At 40.7% G+C, this 13479-nt stretch overlaps 1 protein-coding gene across 3 annotated transcripts in view; it reads right to left on the reverse strand.

The window, feature by feature from the left end:
• LOC140361954 (CUB and sushi domain-containing protein 3-like) overlaps nucleotides 1–13479 on the reverse strand; it is a 408691-nt gene that overhangs the window by 172614 nt on the left and 222598 nt on the right. For all 3 annotated transcript variants that reach the window (XM_072447874.1, XM_072447872.1, XM_072447871.1), the window contains exon 6: nucleotides 2179–2291. In XM_072447874.1, the coding sequence (XP_072303975.1) occupies nucleotides 2179–2291 (113 nt within the window). The remainder of the gene's footprint in view (nucleotides 1–2178; nucleotides 2292–13479) is intronic.

Below are 13479 nucleotides of genomic sequence, written 5' to 3' on the forward strand. Positions count from 1 at the left end.
CTGATTATTTAATTTCATTGACACTAGAGGAACTGCAGCTGTATGTTTTTATTATTGTTACATCAAAGTCATTCAGAGGTCACTATGTCACTTTTCTGGTGGAGGCCCAACCCCTGCTTATCTCCATAGAGATGTTTTAGTTTAGTTTGTTTTTATTGCTCAAAAATATCTTAAAAACATGAATGATCTTTGTAAGGGGGTCGCTTGCTCCACAGATCTGATCTGTAAATTGCTTTTCACGTTTAATGCAATACTGTGGATCAATCTCGGATGTAGTTATTTATTTACATATAGCTCATACAATTTATAGTACATCATATTATTATCATTATTATTTATTCTTTACATGAGAAAAGTGCAAAGAAAGTGAGTAAATTTTAAGTAATCTGTCCATTTTTGGAAAATCTAAATCAACATGGCTTATGTCACATTCAAGCCCCATTGCTTGCATTGTTTGAAAAAAAACCTGGACTTTCATGTTCATAACATTCATTCAGAAACATGGGGCCCATATGATACTAGCTCTCATACGGAATCAGAAGAGCTCCTAATAGCGGTGGTACTTATTTCCCAGCAGCCTGCGAGTGTCGAGCCGGAGAAGTGGAAGTTTTGGATGGATGCACACCTTATTTCTTCTTGCATGAACATGGGGACGCCTGACTGTGAACCTGAATGTGAGAGAGCCCGGGCGCAGGAGGGAGTGTGTCAGTAATAATCCAGTGGCACAGTGCAATTTCACTGTCAATCAGGAGGACAAGGGACCAATCCCAGGAAAGTGCTTCTTTTAACCAAAAAAATAAACCAGGCAGATATTTAACTGGGCTGAGTTTGTAGAATTGTTGTTCTATCTATTGCAGAATAACAACACTAACTAGAACATTCAAATAAAACTAGCTACAATATATAACTTAACAGCACAACAATATAACTGATAAGGCTAACGAAAAAGACCATTTGAAAATCTTGATTAGGCTTTATTGGATTGAACAGTGCAGCATGAAATGGGGATGAGAGAAGGGAAGGACATACAACAACTTGTCAGAGCTGGAATCAAACTCACGACAGCGGCATCCCTATTTTGAAAGTCAAAAATTCTCCAAACGGTGCCTATAACAGGAAACTGACAACCACAATGTGTCTGAAGTTAAGATGAATCATGGATAATGTTCAAATCCTTTAATATTATAAAAAGCATTAGTCATATATAAACATACTCACAGTGGGAAGAATGACTAAATATTTCCTCAAGTACTTGTTATAGAAATTAATCAAGTAATTATCAAGGAAAAAAGGTGTAGCTGTTGTTTTCTTCCAGTCACTCAAGTAAATGAGTGTGAGTAAGTGTGATTCATAAAAAGCCTGTATATAATGTCACACTGGATTCTTAAAAATGTCATGTACACAAAAGTAATGTAGGATTATCAGCGCAGACATCTGACTTATCAAGGGTGTTTGCACTCTTAAGTACTAACTGATATAAATTCAGAGCAACATTAAGATTTGTCACTTAAAAATCTGCATCCTATCCTCTCTAGTCATCATTTACAACTACCTTCACCTTTTCATTTGAAATACCCATAGCCCAGATGCTAATAACAAATGCAGAGCCCCTGGCCTTGTGCTTTTGGGCTGTTTCTCACAAGCCGTTTGGATGCAGCGCCAGAAGCAGTTAAAAAACAAAAGGAGATCTGAAGACAGGCGTGGTAGTGCAGCGGAAAGAAAGGGGGGGGGAGTGAAATGTAAAATAGACTCTCTGACCGTTTGTTCCACACATTCGCCTCTAATTATCGCTGTTGGGAGACATGGATGTTGCCAAATGAATTTCCAAACAATTTCCCACCAACTAGGATTTGATGTCAAAGAGATTCAACTTTACGCCCATGAGGAGTTACCCAAGAGAAAGCAAAAAGCACTAGAGATGAGGGAGACAGAGGGAGTAAGAGGAGAGGCAGGGAAATTGGAGTCAACAAGCATAATTAAAGCGAGTTAGTGGCAGCATGTGGAGAAAACTGTCAGTACGAACACAAACAAAGAAAAATAAGGTTGGAATTGTAAAAAAAGAAAAAAATTAAAAAGAGAAACTTGGAAATCCTGTCATTAGAAACAAAGGCAGGTATATTTAACGTCACGTTCAGTATATGCAAATGTAACAGGAAAACAGTCCATTTTCAAACTTACCTTGATAGTGTGCGCTGAATCCACGGTAACGGTGGTTGCCATCTGTGACAAAATGCAACCGGAGCCAGTTTTTGTTGCTCACAATAGGCGATGGGATATTACTGCCTGACAACCTGGGGCGAAAAAAAGAAAACAAAAAGGCAAAAAGTTAAATTCATGAGCAGAAACTTTTTACAATTTGGCTTCAGTGTACCTAAACAACATACTGCAAACATAGACATGCCATTTTTAGATTATATGCATTTATTCAAGGGACACAGAGTTCTAGGTGTCAACAACAATATTGTTTTGAATGTGGGGGTATAAGTCTGGAGTGTACAATTGTTTATTGGACAGAGATGGAAGATGATGACTTGTTCAGTAACAATAGACGTAAAAAACAAGAATATGTACTGTCAAATTCTATACAAACTATAAGCCGCTATTTTTTTCACACTCTTTGCCTATTGACTTTATTCCGCCCTGCTTACTTCTGCCTCATTCATGTAACCAACAAGTCAACAATGTACCAATTCCCAGACGGGCTTCCTGAATAAGGTGAATACAACAATGTGGCAAATTTCTTACGGGCCAACGGCCTCTAGAGGCGCTCTAGCAGGATTTGCTAAGCACAAGCAGAGCCAGACGTGGAGAACAGACGGACACAGGTAAAACAGCTCACAGAAAAAAATCAAGTACAGAACTGTGTGTTCTCTGTATGTTAATTTTCAAAATGCAGCATTTGCAGGACGATTGCGGGAGAGTTCATTCAAGCGGTTCAAAACTTGTTAAATAAAACATGAGTAAATGGGTATAAGTACAACATATGACATAATATATATTAGATTTAATCCACAGCAAGATATACAACAGATTACAAAAATACTTACTACACCATGAGTTGCAAGACTAGCCAATAATGTCAAAATAATACAGGTTTTATACTCGAATAGCATCTAACATTCATAAAATGTACTTGTCGTGTGTTCACAAAAGTGCCTTACTTAAAAGCTGTATATTCAACTAATAGGAATACAACGTTCTCTGTCATTGTCCAGGCCAGGATTGGCTTTGTGCATAGGGGATTTGAAGCATCCATCAAAAAGCGTTGGTTATTAGAGGCTGGATAAGGTCGCTTGCACTTTCTGATTATAGCCTTCACTACATTTGTCCACTTAAATATAGTCTCGTAGCAAACAACAACAAACAGCAAGAAGCCAAAGCACCACTTTTAACAATATTAGCTTTCTGGCAGACTGGGAATGTGAAGTCCTGAGCCTTTGATGGCACGCAGCACTTGTAGATAGAACCCAATTTGCAAGTCTTTCATCAAGTGTGCTGTATAAAATCTCCTAATTGGCTGTGGAGATGAACAAGGCTCTTGTGTTTGGCAAAGTAAAGAGGGTAAGATCACCGCTGGTAGAGGAGAAGACATTCTGACCACAAGCGTCCAAATGCTGCCGTGGATTCTGAGGGAGTTCTGTAACTGCTTTTTTTAAATCAAATCACTCTTGAGTATTTTAGGAGAAAAGACCATGTGTCAAATAAAGAACCAATTACTAACTTTGTCAAATGTAAGTGAAAAAAACAAACATTTAAATATATAAATATTAACAGTTGCGAGTGTGTGTGTTTGTCAAACCTTTTTTGATACTTTGAGGTAGAATTGGTTTGCAGTTGGAGTTAGTTTAGATATATATGTACAATAAACACAGACATAAGATCATAAGTTACACAATGTTAGCCCTTGTGTTGATCAAAAAAGTAAACTGACCAGAAAAAGAGCCCATGACTAAAACTTTACAGTCAAAAGAATCACAAAGATGAACAATTGTGGTGCAATTTACAGCTTATTTGGCAAACAAAGAGAAGATGGGATAAAGCTGTTTTTAAAGTGCTTTGTTGCCCACACCACTCTTGAGCTCTCACATGAGATCTAGGTTTAAATACAAATCCATGCCTGCGTACAAGTAGATCATGGACGTCCAAGTGTGAGCTCCTACATACAACCAAATAATAGTAATAATTTATCACCATTATTATTTTCTTTTTTTTTCACAATCATGGTTATTCTTCCTTTTTTTTTTGAAGACACCATGTCCACGTGAGAGCTCTCAAAATCTGACCAAAGCCTCTCGGCCCTTTCCATGATTTTCAACATCAAATACGTCACAATACAATACCTACCTCTCCCCTTTGATGCTCACGCTTTCATTACAAACCCAACAGGTGTTTCCATTCCTTGTACATTTCCACAGGATTTGTTCAGGTCCATAACCTTGGCTTCCTCCAGCACATGTAGCCTCGTATAAACAGTGTAAATTATGAAGAGTACTGCCCTCCTGTGTTCTCCTGTCTCCTCCCATAAAACCCTGCTGTTAACCTTCGCAGTCCATTAATATCAACAGTGGCGTCCATACGCTTACATGGCCAGTGGCATCACTGTGGCAACACTCGGGAACCCAAAGCCTTGAATAAGAGTGGAATTAAGTGGGGCAGTGAAATGCTGATCTGGTGGTTTACAGTGGACTTTATTTGTATGGGTGTAACAGAAGAGACAGGGAGGGTCACCTTGTGCCCCAGATCAGTGGGAAGCTCTGAAGTCGCCTATTAGTCACACAAACACGATTACGGGATAGATCCATCTTGCCCCATTTGCATTCGGGACTGTGGGAAAATGCATTGTTGCATTGTAACAACAGAAAATGATTGGTTAAAAAAGAGTGCAAGTGTAAAGAGCTGCAATGTTTCTGAGGTAAAGAAATGACGGATGCCCATTTTGTTGTGATTGAAAGTGGTGGATGTAAAAACTAAACAAATCAAATAAAAACATTAGAGTATTTGATTATTTACAAGGCAAAGCTTGGATCACTGCTTCTGTACATTTGTGCTTTAATCACACAGAGAAGTGTGGACTCATAGTCCTCACGATCAAACGATCAGATGTTGCTCTCTGTTCCATTCGCCCGCACAGAACTGGGGAAGAAAGCCTTTGTCCACTCAGCTCCTTCTGCTTGGAATATGTTGCAGAAATAATGGAAATTGACTGAGTTCATGTCTTTACTGCATTTGAATGTGTTGTTTGTTTGTTTGTTTGTTTGTTTGTTTGTTTGTTTGTTTGTTTGTTGTAACTGTGTTAAACTCTTGGCCAGGACTCTCATTGAAAATAGTTTTTTAATCTAAATGGGACTCATCTGGTTAAATAAATTAAAACATAATAATTATGCAAGTTAGACATCAAAATGCACACAGTGTTGGTAAGGAAAATTAAAAAGAAAAGTTGTGTGTGTGCATTTTTCATTTTTGTGTGATTAAATAATGCACAAAAGTTGTCTTAATATACAGAATACAGCCGCTTACTCTGATCGGACCATGTATATGTTACAACATACATTTAATTAGGGTATTCAGTAGTCTGTAACTAAATACATTTTCAAAGTATTCTTCCCAACACTGGTGATGGAATAAAAAATTTAGTCAGAAACATGTGTGTACAACCAAAGAATATTCACCATTCAGCTTGAATTCTAATACAAGTACCATTGTTGTACCTTAGCCAATACAACATGTCTTTGTGCAGCTCCATAACTTTAAGTCAACTTTATTTTGATCCAAAAAAACAAAACGCCAAAACATAATTTTGTCATATGATATTTTACACAAAAACACATTCACATGAGCAGTAGTTTTGGATGTGCTCTTCCTTGTCTAGTCATTACGATTGTACCCTTGTCAAATCTGCTCAAATCCCCTTGCCCTTTTTCTTCACTCTAGTCCATAAACGAGGAAATGGAGATAAGCTCTGTCATTATTACATAGTCAGACTCAATAAACACACTTTTCTTGTTCAATTATCCTCATTATGTTGAGAATTGGTTGAACTGTACACATTGTGTTTTTCTGTGTCTTAGCGCACTTCCTACGCATGACTACGCAGAGTGCATCAGGCTTGCTAATTCAATCCAGTCAATCCAATATTAAAATAAGAATTGAAGTCTTTGCAGAGATGCATGTAAGCATTATTCTCAGGAAGCACTTCACACCTCCGGAGCAGTGGGCGGTGTACGGAGGGTAATGATAATGAGAGGAGGGAGCGCTCTTTTGGCAGAGGCACCAAGGTCAGACAAAAGCACTGACGGAAAGGTCACCAATTTGAGTCCCTAAAGCAGCAGCCTAAAGTTTATCAGCTTGTGTATCAAAGAAATTACAAGTTACACACATTTCTACTGCACAAACATAACTGCAACAGAGGCATGTATGTAGTATTTGCTATTTGATAAATGACATAATAAACAACCAATAAAAGTCAGATCAAGTCCTACCAATGAAAGGCTATGCAGTTGCACCTTCAGATGGGGCCGAGTACAGATGAACTACATGATTTCCAGAGCAGACAAATGTAATCATTAATTGGTTAAAAAGAGCATCTCTTACTCCTACAATAATATATACGGTAATTAGGGCTGGGCAACGATTAACATTTTTAAATGTGATTAATCGCATTATTTCCCTGATTAATCACAATTAATCGCATTTTTACGTGCAAAATTCCAAATGAATTCAAAAGAAGTGTAAAGTGCATCAGCATTTTTATTCAGTAGCAAATATTAAGTATTCACTTGCCACAAAATCCTGAGCCACAATCATTAAAGATGAACAGGCCACGTCAGAAACATTGTAATCTCATTAAACATTAGACACTCAAAACATATTTTAGGAGCAGCATAACCAATCTAGTACCAAATGTCCCTAAACCAGAAAACACTTCAGTACAGTTTGTACATTCTTAGAACTTGACACTAAAGCGCCATAACATTAGTTGTGCAAACAAACACTTAACCAGTTAAATACAAATAAATACATTGTGTGCATTTTAACTTGTTAACAATGTTATCAAACACAAAACTAAAGCTTATTGCCACTGCCAGGGCATTGAAAAGAACCAGAAAAGTTTGTAGATTCCTAAAACTGGGTGTTTTTTTACTCCTCTGCACTAAGCCAGTTGCTAAGACACCAGATTATTCACGTTTTCAGATGATAAAGATGCGCGCCGGGCCCTTCTCGCGGATCTCCCCAGCTACGACGCCTGTCGGGACCTGCTCACGCGGGCCCCTGGCGGGTTGCCTCGGCTGGCGCCTATAGCCGCTGACTTTGTAAAGTTAATAAACCAAAGCCATGGTCCAACATTAAAATCCATTTACACCACGAGAAAAGCAGCACAGCACAACTCCTCCACTGAGCATGTGCAGGACGACTCGGACGCACGTCTGCTGCTGAGTGTATTCTACGTACATGAGTCCGGCGCGTCGAGAATGCGCGTCCGGTGCGTTTGTCTTTCTAATGTACACGTGCTCAAATTCTGCGTCAGCCGCAGCGGTTTGTACGAGGCTTTAGAACTGGTGCGGACCAGGGGAATCCGACCTGCGTTACTGCGCGTTAAATAAGTGATGAGTTAACGCGATAATAACGCGTTAACTTGCCCAGCCATAACGGTAATACAATATCGTCTCTCATTTTCCCACCACCAAAAGGCCAAAGAGGTTCTGGATATGAAGACTTTGTCTGGACTTCACTGAAGACGATTCATTCACCACATAATCCTTGTCTGGATTTGCACTAAGAACTCAGGGTTTATAAAACTTTCTTGGGAGAATCCTTACAATAGTTTGGCCCCAAGTTTTACTGACTTTACTGTCTTTTTGTCAAGCTCCACTCTTCTGAGACCGTTAAAGGAGTACCATGTCTTTATACGTGTCTGAAACCATTGCACTTTACTGCTGCTTATACAGACAATCCTGGAGCTGTTGGTTTAAGCGTTGAATATGTGAAAAGCAATAGAAACCATGTCATAATCAGTCCAAATGCAAAAGAGAATTTTCAGTCAAAGGGTTAAACTTTTGAAGAGCAACCAAGCACAGTCACTCAACTAAAGCAACAAAAGTGCAGCACAAGGTGAATTTGAAGTATTCTAAGCACATTGTCTACAGATGACAACATACGCCTGCCAGCACTTAAGTTTAAGGAAAGAGTCAAACCTATTCCTCCTAAACATTGCCTTGGTTCAGAGCAGCCGAGAAGCCCGTTGATTTTCCCCATGTGAACAATTTGTAATGCATTATTAAATCATTCATCTGCACTGATGGCTTCTGTCTGTGACTGTTAAGTGTTCTCCCCAGATATCTGCTGTAAAAGCACTTCAGAGCGGCCCGCGGTGGCAGTAGATCATGTTCAGATGGGCCCCTGTGATTCACTTTAATACCAGGGCTTGAGACGGAGAGGTTGGACAGCGCAGCCATAAAGCATCTCAGGTGAAGAAATGCCTGCTAATAAAGCCCACTGAAGCAGGCACTGGTACTCCACTCATTAAAGTTGTGCAGTAAGCAACTCTTTAACTTTGCAATGTGGAAGAGGAATGCCGTATTGAGACGCAGACAATCGTGAACTTCAAAGTACTTTCACATCAAGTATAAGAAATGTTGAAGAATGTTGGATGTACTTCATAAAGAATGACCCCGTTGGATACAAATAACATAATTATATTTAAGAGTCTGTAAAAATAAACCCATAAAGCTTGTGTTGCACCCTCGAATGATACGATGATACATTCCGTTTTGAAACTTTTAATAAGTGTACGGTTCAGAATACACACATTTGAGGCACGCAGGGGTACAACACCCAGAACACACCTGGGCCACACTCAACACAATGAATAGGCCTGGCTGACCTACTTTTAACTCCACACGCTGTCCATGTACAGCCCCTTTCATGGGCGTGCACCCTAATTCAAGTGCTCCATGATAAATGTACAATCCAACACATAGAAGTAATAATAATATAGCAGTGTATTGTACCATCATAATTAAATATTAGCATTATAAATTAGATGAGCTACACTTGCATAGTTTCCCTTTGTTCAAAAATATTGATTGGTGAAGATTATGATTTTACTTCTGGTTGGACATGAGCAGCAGATGTGATATAGAGATATTTCTGTCATAAACTGTCGTGTGGACTGTAAGCAACATTACTGGGGTTTTATAAGTGTTTACCCTAAAGGCAAACCAACCGGGACTTCAACCACCAATCTTCTGTGCAGTTCTAGTAGGCACAATACAAAAAAGATGACTATACTTCCAATAAATCTGTTGTTCAGGCAAAAATTAACAATCACCTTCATTCAAGAAGTTGACACGGGCTCTGCCATTATCTCTGGCCCTTTTTCAGAATTCAGAGCAGCCAGTCTGCCAAGTTATATAGACCACATAGGATGCATCGCTGACTTGTTGGTGCACAATCACAAGGAACATGTTGTGGACAAATCAATCAACCATAAGTTAACAGCAACTTTTTTCTCTACTTCTCATTGACATTAATCTAATTTCAGTTTGGCTGTAAATGCGATCACAACGGTAGTGCGGCTCAGAACAGTCAGAAGTAAAAGTGGGCAGAATACGGTGAATAAACGACATTTTAAAACACTACTATAGGATGTGTGGTAGAATCCATCAAACATCATATTTACAACATATACAGCAGATTTTCTAGAAGTTGTCATATTGTCAGAGCTGTTTACCGTTCACGAGACACAGATTGATTTACCTGGGAATGGGTGATGTCAAAAACAAAAATCACAGCTATTTTTCATCTGTAGCTCTGTCTCCTCACATACGCCTCTGTGGCAGCCAATAACTGGTCGGGATGTCATTGTTTCCACTAAGAATGGCGTCTTTACAGTTTGCACAACAGCACGGCGGGGAGCACTCTCTTATGAATCCCCTTGAGGCATGTACTCCAGAAATTGTGTTTTTATGAAGCAGAATACACATGAGCACTGTCCTCTGGTAAACTGGAGACTCCCCAAAGAGTTTAATATTGTGAAAATACATTACAGAATGGTGTGTGTGTAGAGAAAATAAAATCAAAACTCAGCGTGTGCTTTCAAAATCCAAGTTAAAAAGCGTTTAAAAATCGAATCTGGTAAAATAATTGTGCATTATTTAATCGAAAACGTTGAGTAAAATCACCTTTTTTACATTGCCTGTGGGTCTGGATCTGTCTGTCTAGCTACTACCCAGTTTGGACAAGGTTTTAAACTGTTACAGGCCTGGGATGGATTGATTTGGACAGATTTGAGTGCAAAAAGTCTAAGACGGTTCTTAGCAGGTGAGAAAATGAGGACAAGTGGGTTGAGATGAAGATCAATGGGAAGACGAGGGAGGAGACGCGCAGAAGAAGCAGACAATGGCACACCGTTTGCTAACTGCTTAATTATTCATTTTAGCATTTAAACGGGGTGTAATCACTGCACAGCACAAATGGCGTATTACTCAAAAGCAGATTCCACTCAGGGTAATTTGATGAATAAAACATAAACAACATTTAAATTAAAAAGGTCATTTTCTGCCGTGCTGAACACATGACATGCAGCTGCTGTTGTATGAATAATCATGACAAATGGATGAGAGAACTTTTTGAGAGATTTGTTTTGGGAAATTGAAACTGGATTTTCATAACAATGGGAAATATCAAAATGAAAAAGGTCATGTGGCAACACTCATAAGTAAATCTGTTTGGTTACAGGAACTTTGTTAGCCAAGGCCAATGATCCATTGGTAAAAAAAAAAAAAAAAATACACATGGTAAGTAAAAATAAATCTGCCTGTTAAGTCACATAAAACACTGTATTTCAAATTTATATTAATTGTCTTTGTCTAATTTAGCATGTCCCTTTTAATTTTAAAGCGTTCTGATTTTCAAACCGGTAAAGAAGAATATTGGTATTCAAATGTCCATAATTCTCACAAACTCTTCAAATAGCGATGTGAAACAGGGGTTGAATGCCAATCCGTGCTCTTTCTTCCAGGTTTGTGATCAATACAATTATTTCAGACAGTTTGCAGTGGTATGATTTTGTCACAAAGGGCTGCTTTAACCTTTTACAATAATGTGGGTAAAAAAGTCAGCAACTCCAACTTTAAGGCAATATATTACATGCCAAACTCATTTTTTAAAGGTTTTTGTTTTAGTTTATTTCAATTAATCCACCTCCATCCAAAGATATATTTGGAACATTGTAACTTCAAATGTCGTTTTCTTAAAATAGGGCTGAATTTAAATTATAACACCTATTTTCAATAAGATCTATTACTCAAAGCCTAAGTAAGAAATCCTAAATCCCTTCGGTCTGTTTTTTGTACCCAATATGTCCACACAGTGAAGCAAGTTCAGTTTTTCACATTCGGGTGTCCCAAATATGTGTAATTTATCTATAAAACATTGCATGATGGAAAAATACTTTATTAAGACTGATAATTTCAAGCTCAACCCATAGCATTGTCTCAGACTGGCTTTGTACGCAGCATATTACCCTTCAGCTCATTTAATAGACATCAAAAATAACTCACCCAACTTGATATTTAGCCTTTAGCTTTAACACATGGGCCTGGGTTAAGAGTTTACCCGTTGTCTGATGCTGACATTTCACAGAGGCCAAAGTCGACATGCAGGTTACCAGGGGACAAGCGGATGACTTTTTGTACTAGCATGTACTGTTTATGCGGGGCTGTGTACTAGGGGCGATTCATTTGACTGTAAGGGAATGCTACTTAAGCTGGCAATCTGTCTTAATAGCCTCCGACTAATTAAGACAGGTGGGAAGCTCCATGCACATCCCAAACACACATACGCTGAGAGGAATATAGAGAGATGCTAGCTCATATTCGCTGCAGGGGCTGAGGCGGTCGTCATTAATCAGAATACAGCCGTGTCTACAGTGTATTTTGTCTATAGTGGTGTTTGTGTGGAGTGCGCGGAGTCAGAGCTAAGTGTGCCCGCTGTGTCACTCTTCATCCATCTCGAGTGGGCAGAGTAATCAGTGCTCACTACAGGATTCACCCTCCCCTCCTGGTTATCTCATCTGACTGCCCCGCCCAGCCTCCTGTCCCAGCGCTGCTTCAAACGCAAGAAAGGTGCGTCTTAAAGTGTCAATGAGCGTGAGGACACATTACGAGAGTGTGGACAGGCATTTTAACAATAGTAATTATTACCCGATTACAAGGAAAAAATAATAATCAATCTGTTTACAGACTAAATGATATGAAAAAACGTTGTAGTGAGAAAGTGCAAATACTAATGAGAATACCCACACTTGACACCTCTGAAACAGCAACAAGTCAATATAAGAAATACCCTTTAACCAGGGCTTCCATGCCATTTTCTGCCATGACATAACTCAGTGCATCTCAAACCTTTTCTCTGGCGCATCCCCCTCAGGAGATAAAACATTTAATCCACGACCCCCACAGCCTCGAGGAAAGTATGATAAAATAAAATAATACAAATTGCAACTATACAATTGCATATTACATATCGCAATCGTGAGGGGCACAGAGGCAGACGTGTGTGAGGGGCACAGAGGCAGACGTGTGTGAGGGGCCCAGAGGCAGACGTGTGCGAGGGGCACAGAGGCAGACGTGTGTGTGAGGGGCACAGAGGCAGACGTGTGAGAGGGGCACAGAGGCAGACGAGTGTGAGGGGCACAGAGGCAGACGTGTGTGAGGGGCCCAGAGGCAGACGTGTGTGAGGGGCACAGAGGCAGACGTGTGTGAGGGGCCCAGAGGCAGACGTGTGCGAGGGGCACAGAGGCAGACGTGTGTGTGAGGGGCACAGAGGCAGACGTGTGAGAGGGGCACAGAGGCAGACGAGTGTGTGAGGGGCACAGAGGCAGACGAGTGTGAGGGGCACAGAGGCAGACGTGTGAGAGGGGCACAGAGGCAGACGTGTGTGAGGGGCACAGAGGCAGACGTGTGAGAGGGGCACAGAGGCAGACGAGTGTGAGGGGCACAGAGGCAGACGTGTGTGAGGGGCCCAGAGGCAGACGTGTGTGAGGGGCACAGAGGCAGACGTGTGTGAGGGGCCCAGAGGCAGACGTGTGCGAGGGGCACAGAGGCAGACGTGTGTGTGAGGGGCACAGAGGCAGACGTGTGAGAGGGGCACAGAGGCAGACGAGTGTGTGAGGGGCACAGAGGCAGACGAGTGTGAGGGGCACAGAGGCAGACGTGTGAGAGGGGCACAGAGGCAGACGTGTGTGAGGGGCACAGAGGCAGACGTGTGTGAGGGGCACAGAGGCAGACGTGTGTGAGGGGCACAGAGGCAGACGAGTGTGAGGGGCACAGAGGCAGACGAGTGTGTGAGGGGCACAGAGGCAGACGAGTGTGAGGGGCACAGAGGCAGACGAGTGTGTGAGGGGCACAGAGGCAGACGAGTGTGAGGGGCACAGAGGCAGACGAGTGTGTGAGGGGCACAGAGGCAGACGAGTGTGTG

Source organism: Eucyclogobius newberryi, unplaced genomic scaffold, assembly GCF_026437365.1.
Source record: "Eucyclogobius newberryi isolate DKJ021-1_F unplaced genomic scaffold, fEucNew1.0.hap1 SCAF_16, whole genome shotgun sequence".
NCBI lineage: Eukaryota > Metazoa > Chordata > Actinopteri > Gobiiformes > Gobiidae > Eucyclogobius > Eucyclogobius newberryi.